Here is a 15089-nt window from a genome sequence, read left to right as displayed (position 1 = left end):
CACATACTATAACTACATGTTGCTATTTATTATTTATTTTCAAATTAAAAGCATATAGTTATTCTAGCTATCCAACAAGTTTATAAAAAAAAAATTAAATACTTACACAGCAATAATTAAGGAACTCTTTTAGAGCATTTTGAATACTTCCCATGTGTCATGTGTCCAAGTCAAATTGTAAATTGTCATAGCGAAAAGTCTTCATGGCATCTTCAATACGGAGTGATTATTTGTGATTGTGAATGTGAATTTCAATTTTCTCTTCATTATTAATTATTGTTGATTGCAGTGTTTTTTGAAGCCCCAAATCACAATAACTTCAGAATAATTCATCATTTTTAGTATTTTAACTAATAGGAATATCTAAACGTTTGTATCGCCCGAAATATCACCGCTTTGTGGAACCCCAAAACACGATTTTCTGTGGTTTAAGTTTGAAGGGCAAAGTGAGCCGGAAAAGGTAAGAAACAAATCTAAACATTATGTTGTTTTGAGCCTACTGTAGCATAAAAAATAGGGCGTAAGTAAACATTTAGGGCTCTTAGTTTATTTTTATATTTACTTAAATTTCAATCATTTTTGTACCCAATTGATTTCAGTAAGCTTATCAGAATGACATCACTTGATAGATGCAGAGTTTCAAGAGGCTTTACCTTAGAGAATAGGATTCTCAGATAAAAGCAGTTTGCTTTTCTTACAAAACCTTTATTCAAGCTTGAAGAATTAATAATTAAATGTGACAGTTTTAATTAAGTATCTAAAAATGTAATGTGAATGAACAGTAATCTTCGAAGCACAGGAATATCATGATTTATAATAAACCCTCATAAACCTTCATTTTTGCGTCCATTTTTTATCCAAAAATAGCATTAAAGTTATTAATGATTTTGATTGAACCTAAAAACTATTGAGTGATTTTCAAAGCCCTCCAACAAACTCAAAGGAGTTCAACTTTACGAAAGATTGTAATTATTTAACCCAATGCAATATAATTTTACAGGATGGCTATTTTTCATGGACTTTACATGTTGCAGGATAAATGGTGATAGAAAAAAATTAGACAGATGCTATGAGCCCAATTTTTTAGTTTCATCTGTTGATCTAAGAAGAATTAGCTGAGTATGTCACTTAACTTTGCATAGAAAAGTATATGGTACCATTCCCAGTTTCATGGTAAAATACATAATAGCTGAAATCAAAAAAGCATAAAAATTGAACAGTTCAAAAATCTTTCATGTATCAGTAAAAAATGAAGATATGCCAAATCTGTTTTGATCAATAAGTTAAGCTCATAAATAAGAATTATTACACCTATCTTCTTTTTTTCATCTATCATCGTTTACTCTATAACTGGAATGCCAATGAATAATAGTAAGCCCATATAGTTGCCATCAGATATTTATTAAATATGATAAATTTCAGATAATAGTGTAAAATGCTAAGCAAATGTGTTAAGTCTTCCAAATATGAAGAATAGTTTATGTATTTAGCTTATATATTAAATAAACATATCACTGAGCAAAGATTTATTAAAAGTGTTTAAAAGTAATATATGAATAAAAAATTTTGCAGATATTGCTGTACATGGTATATATTCAGTCAATAGTTGCACCCTTGCGTTTATGAAAAAAATACCTGGGTTATCACAGATAATTTTATCAAATTTTACAACTTCCACTATGCTTATCTTGTCACCTTTTTCACTCACTTTCTCTTTAATGTTAAAAAAGTTTCCAGAAACTCTCATATATCTATATTTTTGTAGGGTGATGTTGAGTACTTTGTAGTGAAAGCAGAAATTTTGTATTTGGCATTTGGGGATTTTTGGAAAGAAAGGAATTATGTTCCTGTGATAAAGATAGACTATATGCAATAGTTATAAAAGAACATAGCAAAATTTTCCTGCATTTTAATGCATGTTTTTAGTTACATTTTGTCACCTTTCAGATAAGATAAACATTACAGTTCAACGTCCTTGATATAATTTACATTTTATTTCCAGATGGTTCGTAAAACAACACGGGCAGCAGCTTTGAAAGCCAGCGAGAAAACGCGAAGAGAATTACCTAGAAGATCGCGTAGAAGAAAAAGCAGCTCAAAGAGCCAAAGCTCAGACGATGAAGTCGTGGCTGCACTAATCGAGAAGAAGGTAACTGAATTAAAACAAGCCTCATCGGATTCTGAATTTGACAAAGAGTCAAAAAAACCTCTGAAAAAACGTACGAGGTCTAGTGCCGTAACCAACGCCAAGCGGAAAAAAGCTGACACTGCACTTTCCGGCAAGAAATCGGAAGTTAAGCTACCAGATGCGGATGAGGTAAAAGATGGTAACAATGCAGAAGGTAAGTCTAAGTGTATAGATAGGGCCCATAGCGACAATACCTGTACGGAAACTGAGAATCGAAATATACAGGTGACAGATGAGTCACCAAACCATGTGAGTCCTACTGATGAACTGTCGAAAAATGGGACGGAAATTAAAGAGATTGAGGTCGAGGAGTCTGAAAGCGTTGTTGCGGAAGTGTTATGCGATACTCAATCAGAAGTAACTATTGAGGTAGTGCCTGTGTCAGAAACAACTGTGGAAGCAATTTCCGAAGAAACGATAATTCCCGCAAATATAATAGATGTCGCCAGTACTTCTACAACTGAAATTCGGCCACAGGAGGAAAACGCAGAATCTATGGACAAGCTACAATCATTTGAAGAGCCCAAGAAGGAAAGTAAATCAAAGAAAATCAGACTCAATAGATTGACACGTGCAAGTATCAAAGAAAGTTTGAATGAAGCAGAGAAAGAAGTAGAAGAGACTGCAAAGAAAGTCACACTAAAAAAACCTGACGTTGTTAAAGTCGAGGAACCAGCTCAAAAAGAAGAAAATCATAACTCTTCTCCAACCAAAAAGGAAACAGAGAAAGAAGAAGAACCACGAAGTTCCAGTTATGAGTCAAAAAATAATAAAATCGTCGATGATTCTAAACAAACAAGGAAAAAAATCACATTAAAGCGACGAACTACTGATGAGGAGCCTGCGAAAGCAACCATAAATGTCTCTGCGGGTATTACCCCATCAGTAGAAAGGGAGCAACTAGTTAAAGAAGACTATGTAACCGTTGAAAAACGAATTAGAATGTCAACTGAGAACTCGGAAAGGGAAAATGAGGGTAAGTGTTAAGTGTAGGTTTGAAATTATGTAAAAATACATTTAAGTCCCTCAGTTTTGACGTCATTGGTTTCAATTCAGGACAACTTTAAGAGGTTCTCCTTTTTTATCATGACGTAAGATAGCAGGAAACTGTCGAGTTTCATAGTTACACTGGATGGCTATAAAAACCAAAGTAATTACTTAATTTTTTTGGTATTTTAAATTTACAACAAAAAGAAATTTGAGGAGATAGATGTAGAATCATTTTAAAACCTTATTTTGTGTCTTTATAAATGACAATGTTTTAAAAATCTATTATGCCACGCGGAACATTAATTTTTTGCTTTATAAAACCAAGAGTGTTTCCCCTTCAATCACTTGAATGAGGTCTTTGATTTTTCTTTTAATATAAGTACTGCGAAAATGCCCATAACTCTCGTTTTTATCACAGTTGTATGGATTTCAGAAAAACTGAAAAAACCCACAAAACCAGTAAAATTGAAGAGACGCCTTTCTCAAACAATTGAGGAACCTTCACGTCCAATCAGTGAAGATGGTTCAAAAAAGTGTAAATGGAAACGTTCAGAATCCTTATTTCTCGACACTGTTCAATTCCATGACATCAAAGAAATTTGCCCCTCTGTGGAATTCTTGGAAGAAGCCGAAGTTGACTTAGAAATCACTGTCAAAGAAAAGAGATCAGACAAATCCAGACGATTGACATTTAAAGAATTGGAAGATGAGGAAATGGAAAATATTGAGGCAGAACTAAATGCGGAGCAAGAACTGGAAGTCGATCAAAACCAAAGCAACCAGAATGTTATTGCCATTAATCGAAAGATCAGTATCGTTGAAGATACTGGGAATAAATTAAATCCACCACCGAGCCCAGCCAAAAACCCTGTTTCCGAAGTTTTGTATATCACTAACTTGGTGAGACCTTTTACGGTAAAACAGCTGAAGGAGCTTTTGGAGAGGACAGGGAAGATTGAAGAGGATGGATTTTGGACGGACAAGATCAAGTCGAAATGTTTTGTTTGTTATGAAACAGTTGGGTAAGTTGTTTGGTATTTATTTGCTTCAACTTGATTATTCTTGATCTCCAACTCATTTCCGGATTTCATTCAATTTCCCCTTTGTGTGTTGTTGATTTCCTTTAAATTATTAGAACAATTTTGATTTGAAATTTTTAACGTTTACTCCTCAGTAGGGTAATTTTACAGTAGTAGAGGTTTTGAAAGAATATTTTAAATTTTAAAGTTGAGGAAATCTAAGGATTGCTAAATGATATGTTTTGATTTAATCACGTTTTTATTTTACAGAAATTTTAGAATTTATTACATCTACGGATCTTCGCAAACCTATAATTTTAACGCTTCACCGATAATTCCCAATCTTGTCGAACATTTCTTTGCTCAGGCATAGTCGCTAATACTCTCAAATGGTTAAAATATTCACGAATGTTTTCGAACAATTAAAATATTCTAAAAAATTCTATGATTTATTGTGGTTTTTAACCATCTAACTTTTTCAAATATTTTCGTGCAGCATCATGTAAGGGGTTTGTCTTCTTTATACGCTTTCGATATTCGCATTTTACAAAGTTTTTCTGCTTTCAGAGAAGCGGAATCGACGAGGAACGCCCTACACGGAGTGCACTGGCCCGTCGGCAACGGGAAGAAGCTGATCATCGATTACGCCACGCGGGAGGACATGGAGAAAGCGAGAAACCCGCCGGTTGCGGTTCTGCAGAACGAGAAATCGCCAGAGAAGGAGAATAAGGTACCAAATGCATTCGTCATCTCATTGGACTTGTGAAATTACAGCCATAAATTTTGTTATTACAGAGACCCAGTCAAGATGTTAAAGAAGGGGGGAGGAGAGACTCAGTCAGTATGAAACGGGAGTGGAACGTGGGAAAAGAGGAGGACAGGCGTAAAGTGTCAGAATCAACGAGCGTTGATAGAGAGGGACGGAAACACAGATCCTATACCCCAGAGGGTAAGTCAAATATTGAAGTATCCCCATTGTTTTTACCTAATTATTCTCCAGCCCAGAATACACGATTTAAAGTAGAAGAGCCGGTGGAGCAAAAAGCGATGGATGATTTGTTTCTGAAAACGAAAGCAACTCCAAGCATCTATTGGCAGCCTCTCTCTCCCGAAGAAGTAAAATCTCAATGTTAACATAACTTAATATATAAAAATGGTCCATTTCTTTTTAGATATCTCGTAAACAGCAACAACGCCAAGCTCGTCTAGAAGAAAACAAACGTCGCCTTGAAGAAATTCGCTCATCTCGACCCTCAATTCGAGACCGCAGAGATCGAACCTTCCGAAGACGTTAATTTTCACCAGGGTGTGACTAATTCGTATTCATTTTTTCTCTTGCAGATCCTTTTCGAGAGGGTTTCGTTTGAATGCGGCGCGAAAGAGTATGATTGTGTTTATTTTCTGTTTATTAGACTTTTGTTTGAATTGTATAGCAGTTGGTTTCGGGAACGCAAAAAGCGAGAGAGAAATTATAGTTTTTTGGGTATTTTCTGTTATTTTCACTTTCAAAATTTTAACGGTACTAATTCGAAAAAAGACTCTGTAAGTAGTCAGCAACGGTGCCACATTAGCAAATTTCTACAAATGTTTTCCAGTTACTTTATTACTTCTCTCTCTCACTCTCTCGATCTCTCTCCTCTTTCTCTCTCTCTCTCTCTCTCTTCACTCTCATTGTACAAGACATTTATCAGTTATGGTAGCTGTTTTTCAGGCGTTTCAAGTCCCGAAAAAGTTACTATCAAAACTCACTATTGCCGTTACTTTGACGTCTTTGAAATGACAATATAGTGGTGAAGACAGAGAATGCAATGCCAAAGTTTGTCACAGGTTGGACAAATAAATAAATGTGGCATTGTATGATTATTTCATTCCAAATTATCAGTATAATCTTGTGGTTGCGCCTTTTATCAATATATTATACTCCGTTGAACTTTTGATTTAAAACGACTAAGTGTGAGAAAATCTAGCAAAATTTCCTCTGGACGGTTTTTTTTAGGTTGTGACGTGAATGAATGCGGATGAGTATAAGTGATGTAATCCAGCTTTTTATAGGATTTCCAGTAATCATCTGATCCGAGCATTTTCGCCGAAGGGATTTATGGGCCGATCTAGACGGAGCAACACTTTTGGGTGTATGTTAACATGTACTTTGGTCCACTGTGCGCAATTTGCATAGTTGTATTTCTGAAACTAATGCGTTTCAGTACGCTGTTCGATAGAAAGTAGTAAAATGTATTATCGGAGCACTAAATAAATTATTGGTTAGAAAGTACTGGGATTTTTATATAACAATGTAAAACTCTAGGGGTCTAACCGAAGAAGATTCGATTGAAAAATATGACACTAATTGTCATTTATTGACACTTAACGCGAAGTTACACGTTCCAAGTAACTAAAGCATACTTCTAGTAATAATGATAAGGCGGGAGTTGGGAGCGAAGAAACGTCGAGTTACCTATGCATTCCCCAATCAACCCCTTCCATTTCATGGATAATCTATCCGTAAAACGGCACTTAATCTTTATGCAGACATCTCCGTAATCTATATACATATAAACTTTTCAGGAAAAATACTAATTATACCACTACTACTTACTCCCAAAAACTGCTTGTGTGAAAAACATTACAAATTTGTTTACACTACAGTAGATAAACATGGCTATAGTTGCTGCTCAATTCTTTTATCGATCTCTTTCGTAGGTGATAAATTTATTGTGCTATCTATTGAGATAACAAGGATATCAAATCTGAATTTACTCAAATGAGAGCTATAGTTATTTTTAGCAGTGTATTCTTCGCTGTTGAAGGATGTTTGATTTATTGTCAGACATGAGGGTTACTCCGAATCCTTTTCAGTTGGTTCCCTGCAACAGCTTTATTTAAATTTCACTTTATATTTTAATGACATGTCATTGTTATATACTACCTTTTATATAGTACTCTATATGATGCTAATTTTAAATTCATAATTATTATGTATGACATTTTTTGTCTACAATCATTACGATTTAAAATTTGAGTTTAATTGATGTTTCTGTATAAAATTTTATCCTAATTTTGAAACACCCTGTATAGACATTTTTTTCAATTATTAAAACAAATTAGTCAATAAAGTTTTTAATAAATAGTAAAATAATATTTTAACATTAGCACAGTCTACAGTTCTGTAAAAGTTAGAAGAAACATATACCATCAATCAATCTCACACTACTCCAAACATGACAGCAACTGGAAATTAACTTGTAGGATATTATATTATTGCAAGATCTTACAATTACACAACTATGAATTGATCATAACAAAATCCCTATTAAAAAGCATTAATGGAATTTGAAAGATCAAGGGTACTAATGATACCCAAATACATTACAAATTTAAATCTTGTTAAGTTCTCCTCACTCTGTAGGGTTTTGCACGACTATCAATATAAACTCTTTGTCTGGAGCTACCATGATTTCATGCTTCTTGGATCGAATCCTTAAAAACATGAGATCATTGGAGGGGTCCAAGTCGCGAACTACACTTCTTGCTTTATCTGCCAAAGAACTGATTAGGCCCGCATATTGGACTGTGGTAGTATTATCGAGGGTTGTCTTGATAGGGATGCCTTCGGAATTTACCACGATGGTCCCTACCACACCTTTATGGGACTGGATCCTTTTCATGGTTTCCTCTACTTCATTAGACATAGTGGCAGAAAAGTGGAGGAATTACTTCTTAATGCGGGCGATTTGCCTTAATGATGAAATTTTTTGAGTTCACTCAAATCAATTTGTTTACAAGAATTTTTTTTCAAAAAGTAAATTATAAATTGAGCGACTGCAATTTGACAAGTGATTTAACTTGTCAAAAAAGTCTGACTCATGTTCAATGTTTAGTCACAATAGAAGAGGTGCGAGTGTATTACATAAGTGACTGTTCTACGCGATCTCAGGTTCACGGTGTATCACAATTTCAAGATCTAACGCTTCAGCCCCTTGCATCTCTGTGGTATTGTGATATGATGGGTTTTGATGTTACTACATATATTCTTCAGCAAAAACGATCATATATAGCTTAGATAGTAACACATACAATCTGTAATTTTCTGAACCTCTGTAGGTGTAGACTATATCGATTATACATATATTCTGTATGTTTAAGGTGAACCGTTTATTTTTCTTTTGAGTCAAAAAAATAAAACGTTGACTATTGTTTTATAATTGATCTACTCGATATTGAGAAACTTACTTTAAATTTCCTTATTATGTGATTTCGATATCGATACTCACTTAAATCAAGCCGACAAGCTGATCTTAATCACATATGTACAATTAAATTGACAAGATTTTCGGGTTAGATACTGGAGACTTTGTGATGTTTTTGTGATTATTATGATTGATTCGTTATTGATTGCAAAATTCAGTCACTGAATCTGTCTGTCGTAGTTCGCACAATATTCGTTTATATAGTTGATTGTCTAATAAGTGCTGATTTACCACTTCCTATTCCTAGAATAACCCACATATAAACCACAGCAGAAAGTTCTTTGTACCCAATCTACACTTAAGAAAACCAGAATCATGGTAGAAGTAGTAGAGGACATTATCATGGACTCTGATGAGAACGAAGATATTCTTCCCAAGAGCACTGAAGAGTAAGTTCTAATCTTTAGAGTGAATATCATTGCTTTTGCCCTATAGTGTATTCACACCCTTCACATTTAAAATAATCATTTGATGTGAACTGTAGTGCAGTTATTCCATTAAGGAACAATGTGTATGCGAATAATATATTTTGAAGGATAATTAAACTCTTAAGGGATATTATCAGAGTCTAGCAGCTATTAAGTTTTAATACTCATTGCAGCCTGAATCAGGTGTAGTATGGAAAAATGCACCTATGATCATTCAGAATTTAGTGGTGTTTGATGAGGATTATAGCATTTTTTAACTTACATTTTTTTATTTCACATGCAATTGCTCCATAAACGCTTTATATAGTTAGATATTAGAGTTTAATCGACTGCACTTATACCTCAAGCACAGTCTCAATGCAGCAGATTTCAAAGCAGTTTTTTGAAAAGATGTAAACACAACTTGAGTTGCAAGCATTTATCCATTTAAAATCAAACATACGAATTTTCCAACAGGTGATCTCAAATTCTTCAAGCAAGTAAGTAAAAAAATGCTACTACTTTCTTATTTTGAAGATACCAATTTTGTTTATATTTCCTGTTTTTCTAAGTAGTGAAATTATGCATTTACATTCAAATAACTTTTTTCCGTTCAGTTTTAAAAAAATAGTGCCCAAAGAGTCAAAGAATCATGGAATTCTGAAATTCTAAGGTATATAGATTTGATTGAATCTATAAATAACTTTATGTATGAGGAAACTGAACAGAAATCGACCAAAAACCAAGAGAGAGATAAAATTCATCAGTGAAATTCAAGTAAATTATTTTAAAAGATTTTATGGGCCAGGGCCTCAGAAAATACACTACCTTGTATAATAGTCGGAGGTAATCTACTCTCTTATTAAACAGCATCCATTACTTAATATGCATATAAGATTTGAAGACTCTGTCTGTAGTAAATCAGGCACAATAAAATGAAACCTAATTTCTACTTAATTTGTGATGCCCTGTTACTTTGCTACTGATCGAAATCGACCACACATGCTTATATGAACTTTTTTCTTTATTTTATATTAGAAAATACATTACTTCAAATAGTGTCTTGGAATTTTGGAGCAACCTGTATGGAGACATAACATTCAGTACTTTTTGTGTATAAACTTAAGCTGTTAAGAACTCATTAATTTTTGTTATTAATTATTTCTAATATATGTTTTTATATCACATTGAATTGTCTAAAAGTATTATTATTAGCCACTCCACACAATTATCCCACAACTCTACTTAGGAACTAACCTGAAACTGAATTTGTTATGTAATATGGCTATGAAATATGCATATTTTAAAAATATTTACAGACCGATAGAGTCGCTCAAAAAATATGGCTTTCAGAAGTTACATTTTTTTTGAATGGTATACCTTGTATTTGAGTAGTTGATTATATTCTCATCATAACTATAAAACTTTTTGATATATAGATGAATATGCCCATCTATTATATGTGAGGAGATATCGACAAGTTTTTCGAGAAATTGTCATTTTTAAGCACTTATTTATTGACACTTTTGGATACATATATTTGACCTGTTAATAATATTTTTTCGCACTCGTGTTGCAGGGGTTATTAATCTGGGTAAAAAGTATTCAGGCCAACATATTCTTTTGGGGCATGCTAATTTCCTCATTTAGTATATTGCTTAATATATTTCCAATCTTCGAGTTAAATGCCTGCCCTTTGAATAGTTCTTAAGGGCACGCTACATGGTGCCCTAATACGATTCCCCTATTAATACTGCCAATAGCCTGTCGCGACGAATTATATCAAATTTTGTCGTCAGATCAAGCTATATTTTAATATGTCCTTCATGTATTGAAGCAACAAAATATGTCCCTATAGTTATACTTTTTTTTTGTTTAATGTAGATTCAAGAATTTTAAGCTTACCATATAACATTCATACCATGTGGTAAACCCTTCGATCTCGTTTTTTTTTTCTATTTCAAACCGAGAAAATTCTCCCTTTCAACTCAGAATTGCTGATTTAAAAAAAGAAAATGGCAACCAACTCTTCAAAATCAAACAATACCGCTCCGCTCTTCCACTCTACACTGAGGCCATCAATTTGTGTCCTGATACACCTGCATATTACGGCAACCGGGCTGCCTGTTACATGATGCTAAACCGTTATCAGGAAGCCCTTGAAGATGCTCGTAAAAGCGTTCAATTGGATCCGAATTTCATCAAGGGGTAAGATAAGTTATTATTAGATGAGTTTTTAAGAAAATGTTGTTCATGCTCTAATTGTTGATGTTCCGCCATGTCTAGTAGAAACTTTAACTGATTTTTCAAATGCAGTCGTTCGAAAATTATACGGTGTTAGACGCACAACCTGTTCATTAGAAAATTTTTAACGTCCCATTGTCGCGCCCCAATTAAAGTTGTTCCAAACTAAAATCTAACATTTTCAATTTAAGTCAAATATGTTCAAAAAGACGGCACTTCCGCCGAAACCTTCGGAAGTTACAGGACTTCAAATATCACACTTACTTATTTCAGATGGAGCACTCTGTATTTTAAAGCTTTTTCGAGTCCAAAACTTATTTCTGTATTAAATATTATTAAGGTTCCCGGGACCGATTCCGAACAGAGCATTTGATTTGAAATAAGCAAATTATTGAGATTTGAAGTTATGCAACTTCGGAGGCATGCTTCGCAGGTTGTGGAAGGCTTTGTCAAATAGAAATACGTCAAGAAGTACCTTGTTAGGCCCTCTTTGAGCCTCCAAATAATGATTACGAAATTCGCAGCGGTTATCGCAAAGTACCGATTTCCGTGGAATACTACGGTTGTCAAACTTCAAAGTTTCCTGTATAACTCGGAGAGGGTTAATTTTAAAGATAGATTACCGTAAAGACATTTTACGTAGATTTGTCTTAAAATTTAACGAGAAATCTGAAAGTGTCAAACCCATTACGGGGTACATTTAAAATCATAAGGTTAGAATTATTTCCGGTACAATCGAAAGTGCTCCTGTTTTGAAAATATTTTACTTGGACTGAAAATGGTTAATTTTAGTCTAAAACCAAATTTCATTAGGCTATGATAATGGGAAGTCGAAAGTTTTATAATGAATGAGTTGCGTGGCTAACCCTGTATAATATTCAAGAACATATAAAAAATTCAATATTTAAGGAAAATATTGGATGTTGAATTTGATACAGATTTTTTAATTTTCTAACATTCTCGAAAGGACGCAAATTAAAACTGAAACATTCCTTGTATGTATACAGCCCCAAAATATCCCTTACTTCCTCGTTGCAGTTATACTCGCATTGCCAAATGTGGTATCGCCCTTGGGGATGTAGTAACAGCCGAAAATGCCGTCTTACAGGCGGAACAAATACAAGCAGGGTGTGTCTCTAATGAAATTAAGTCGATTGAGAAAATAAAGCAATTTGAGGCAGATGCCAATAAGGCATATGGGGCAAAAGATTTTCGCAAAGTGGTTTATTGCATGGATAGATGCTTGGATGAAGCGACAGCTTGCGAAAAATTCAAACTAAAAAAGGCAGAAGCATTGGCATTTTTGGGCAGGTAGGTTATTTGTTTAAATAATGTTTTACAAGCTAAGTTTACAAGGTCTAAAAAACGTTTAAATTGTAATGAATCTTTTCTGTAATAAAAAAAAATGTGATGGCACTATAAGTAGCTGCGACTGTGATTCGGCACTCCCTGCAAGGGGGTTTCGTAAGAGTTACAATGATGGATATGCCAGTTGTGTTATGTCTGTAGTGCCTTTTTTGTTACAGATTTGCGTTGATGTATTTGTCTTTAATCAGCTAACGCAAAGCTGGCTATTTAATTTTACAAAATGACATTACCGATCAAGATCGTATTGAATCATTATTAACATAATCTCTCCGATTTTGCTACATACATCGTTTTTAATGATCGCAGTAATTTTTGATAATTAATTTAAAAAATACTTACATTGTTCCGAACGGGATGTTTTCGGCGATTTCTTCAATCCGTATTTCAATAAATCGAGGCTCATTTCCCGTATTCCACACACTATGTGTGTAGAGAAACTATCCAAAAGTGTTATTTTTAGGTATCAAGAATCGCAGGAAATTGCGAATGACATTTTGCACTTTAAGAAGGGCAGCGCTGATGCCATTTATGTCCGTGGTTTATGTCTCTATTACGAAGACAACATTGATAAAGCTTTCAGCCATTTTCAGCAGGTAAGTAAGTGTGCAACGGAGTACTATAGTCCAAGGTACTGTCAAGTCGTGTGTCTAATATTACTCAAAATCGATATAAAACTGAAAGCGAGTAAGAAATGATAATCTCAAATGTATTTTTTTTTTCCGTAAAGTTAATGTCAGAATTGTTCGTTTCATATTTTGCCCACTAGGCGTCGCAATTATTTTTGAAGTTTTCAAAATGGTGGCCGAAAGGAAGTGTCACTGTCTCTGCTTCATGATGTATAATATGTTTCCTGTACCAACTATTATGAATAAATATAATTTTTCCTGCGTGTTTATTCAGTTATTAAACGGTTTACGAATAGCCTAATATCTCGTAAAATATCATCATATAGACCCAGATTTTCAGAATTGGCTATACTAGGAAAAGAGATAAGTTTAATGATGGTGCAGAGGATGCCGCCGGTATATCGAAACTTTTTTGCTTATAATTTGAATATATCCAGGCTCTTATTAAATTTGAGATTCCTGGAACTCTTTTGATTTTAAAATTTTTTTAGACATATTTACATCTTTTAGTAACATCAATGAAAATAGAAAAAGTTATCTTAGTATTTTAACATAAAAATAGCACTAAAATTGCCTACTCAGGTCCTCCGGCTTGCTCCCGACCACGCCAAAGCCATGGAACAGTACAAGAGGGCCAAACATCTAAAGAAGATGAAAGAGCAGGGCAACGAAGCTTTTAAGAACTGCAAATTCGCAGAATCGATCAATCTCTATACGGAAGCACTGCAAATCGATCCATTAAACCGGAAAACAAATTCAAAGCTTTACTTTAACCGGTAAATGTTAATAATAAAATCTAACTATTTAGGTAGCAATGTGACGTTACTGTTTTCGCCACTTTTCTGAAGAGATGACGTGGTAATGACGTATTAATCACGGTTCAATATCAGACCGATCATTCGATTATGTCGTATGTTCACCTGAATGTAATGTCACATATTCCTTTAGTTAAATATTTATGTGGACTTTCCCCAATTGGAATTTTCACATAACTCATATTTCAGAGCTACCGCTTATTCGAGGCTTATTAAGATAAAGGAAGCTATAGCGGACTGCTCATCTGCTTTAAAATTAGATGAGACATACTTAAAGGCACTTTTAAGAAGGGCAAAGTGTTACTCAGACATTGGAGAATTTGAAGAAGCGGTCAAGTATGTAGACCTTATGTTTTTTTAATATTTTTTACCATGAAGTACCTTCTTTATTTCCAATCAAAAGGATTATTTCAGGGACTATGAAAAAGTATGCAAGTTGGACAAGAGTCGAGAGAACAAAAGACTTTTACAAGAAGCTAAATTGGCTCTAAAGAAGAGCAAAAGGAAGGATTACTATAAGATCCTAGGCATTGAAAAAAATGCCAGTGATGACGAAATTAAGAAAGCCTACAGGTATTTGTTAATATTAATTTTGAAGATGAACATTTATCTACAGTTTCTCCTTTTTAGGAAGCGAGCTCTGGTTCATCATCCGGACCGACACGTAAATGCCACCGAATCGGAAAGAAAAGATCAGGAGAAGAAATTCAAAGAGCTTGGCGAGGCCTACGGTATCCTTTCAGATCCGAAGAAAAAGGCTCGGTACGACAGCGGGCAGGATATGGATGATATGGATGGCGGCATGTCTGGTATTAACCATTAAATCCTCTTAAATTTCTTTTTCATCGCAATATATATTTTTTTTAGATGTAGATCCCACGCAGGTCTTTCAAACGTTCTTCGGCCGCGGTGGTGGTTACGGGGCGGAATTCCCGTTCGGTGGAGGATCTCCAGGATCATTTTCTTTCCAATTCAGCTAAGCAAATATAGATCCTTTCGCTGCGCACTATATATCTCTTTAGTTGTTTCGCACATTCCACCTGTTCCCATTTAGCTTTGACTTAGACAGTGTATACAAGTAGTTTTCCAGTTTGGCTCATTACTTAACTATTATGTTATTAAATAAAATAGAAATATATTAAAAATTCGTAGGATATTAGGAAGATTTATATGCGCATTTACATA

General features: G+C 34.2%; 3 protein-coding genes across 4 annotated transcripts; 2 read left to right on the top strand and 1 right to left on the bottom strand.

Annotated features, from left to right (window-relative positions):
- Positions 1-188: 188 nt before the first annotated feature.
- On the top strand, positions 189-6469 carry LOC136339320 (apoptotic chromatin condensation inducer in the nucleus-like). 2 transcript variants are annotated; one of them, XM_066282466.1, is made up of 7 exons: positions 190-460; positions 2003-3164; positions 3612-4200; positions 4765-4927; positions 4993-5146; positions 5198-5313; positions 5370-6469. In XM_066282466.1, exons 2-7 carry the CDS (start codon positions 2003-2005, stop codon positions 5490-5492), a joined length of 2307 nt encoding a protein of 768 aa, XP_066138563.1. In that variant the 5' UTR covers positions 190-460; the 3' UTR covers positions 5493-6469. The 2 variants fall into 2 exon arrangements, with proteins under 2 accessions (XP_066138554.1, XP_066138563.1); XM_066282457.1 differs by having other exon boundaries at positions 189-460; positions 4993-5313.
- Positions 6470-7298: 829 nt separating this feature from the next.
- Positions 7299-8039, bottom strand: robl (roadblock). The gene has a single exon (XM_066282535.1). It carries the CDS (start codon positions 7884-7886, stop codon positions 7593-7595), a length of 294 nt encoding a protein of 97 aa, XP_066138632.1. The 5' UTR covers positions 7887-8039; the 3' UTR covers positions 7299-7592.
- Positions 8040-8470: 431 nt separating this feature from the next.
- Positions 8471-15058, top strand: Tpr2 (Tetratricopeptide repeat protein 2). The gene is made up of 9 exons (XM_066282478.1): positions 8471-8833; positions 10844-11059; positions 12134-12406; positions 12924-13056; positions 13672-13865; positions 14094-14240; positions 14319-14477; positions 14535-14713; positions 14772-15058. Exons 1-9 carry the CDS (start codon positions 8760-8762, stop codon positions 14882-14884), a joined length of 1488 nt encoding a protein of 495 aa, XP_066138575.1. The 5' UTR covers positions 8471-8759; the 3' UTR covers positions 14885-15058.
- The last annotated feature ends 31 nt before the right edge of the window (positions 15059-15089 follow it).

This window comes from Euwallacea fornicatus, chromosome 1, assembly GCF_040115645.1.
Source record: "Euwallacea fornicatus isolate EFF26 chromosome 1, ASM4011564v1, whole genome shotgun sequence".
In the NCBI taxonomy this organism is placed as follows: Eukaryota; Metazoa; Arthropoda; class Insecta; order Coleoptera; family Curculionidae; genus Euwallacea; species Euwallacea fornicatus.
The sequence above is the reverse complement of the archived record's forward strand: the minus strand, read 5'-3'. Positions and strand labels throughout refer to the sequence as shown.

Excerpts from the sequence above, each read along its gene's own strand:
- LOC136339320 (XM_066282457.1), top strand. The coding sequence starts at position 2,003 with ATGGTTCGTAAAACAACACGGGCAGCAGCTTTGAAAGCCAGCGAGAAA. Across the intron at positions 4,928-4,992 it reads CGCCAGAGAAGGAGAATAAG|AGACCCAGTCAAGATGTTAA; the intron begins GTACCAAATGCA and ends TTGTTATTACAG. Across the intron at positions 5,314-5,369 it reads AGCCTCTCTCTCCCGAAGAA|ATATCTCGTAAACAGCAACA; the intron begins GTAAAATCTCAA and ends ATTTCTTTTTAG.
- robl (XM_066282535.1), bottom strand. The coding sequence starts at position 7,886 with ATGTCTAATGAAGTAGAGGAAACCATGAAAAGGATCCAGTCCCATAAA.
- Tpr2 (XM_066282478.1), top strand. The coding sequence starts at position 8,760 with ATGGTAGAAGTAGTAGAGGACATTATCATGGACTCTGATGAGAACGAA. Across the intron at positions 12,407-12,923 it reads GCATTGGCATTTTTGGGCAG|GTATCAAGAATCGCAGGAAA; the intron begins GTAGGTTATTTG and ends TGTTATTTTTAG. Across the intron at positions 13,057-13,671 it reads CTTTCAGCCATTTTCAGCAG|GTCCTCCGGCTTGCTCCCGA; the intron begins GTAAGTAAGTGT and ends TTGCCTACTCAG.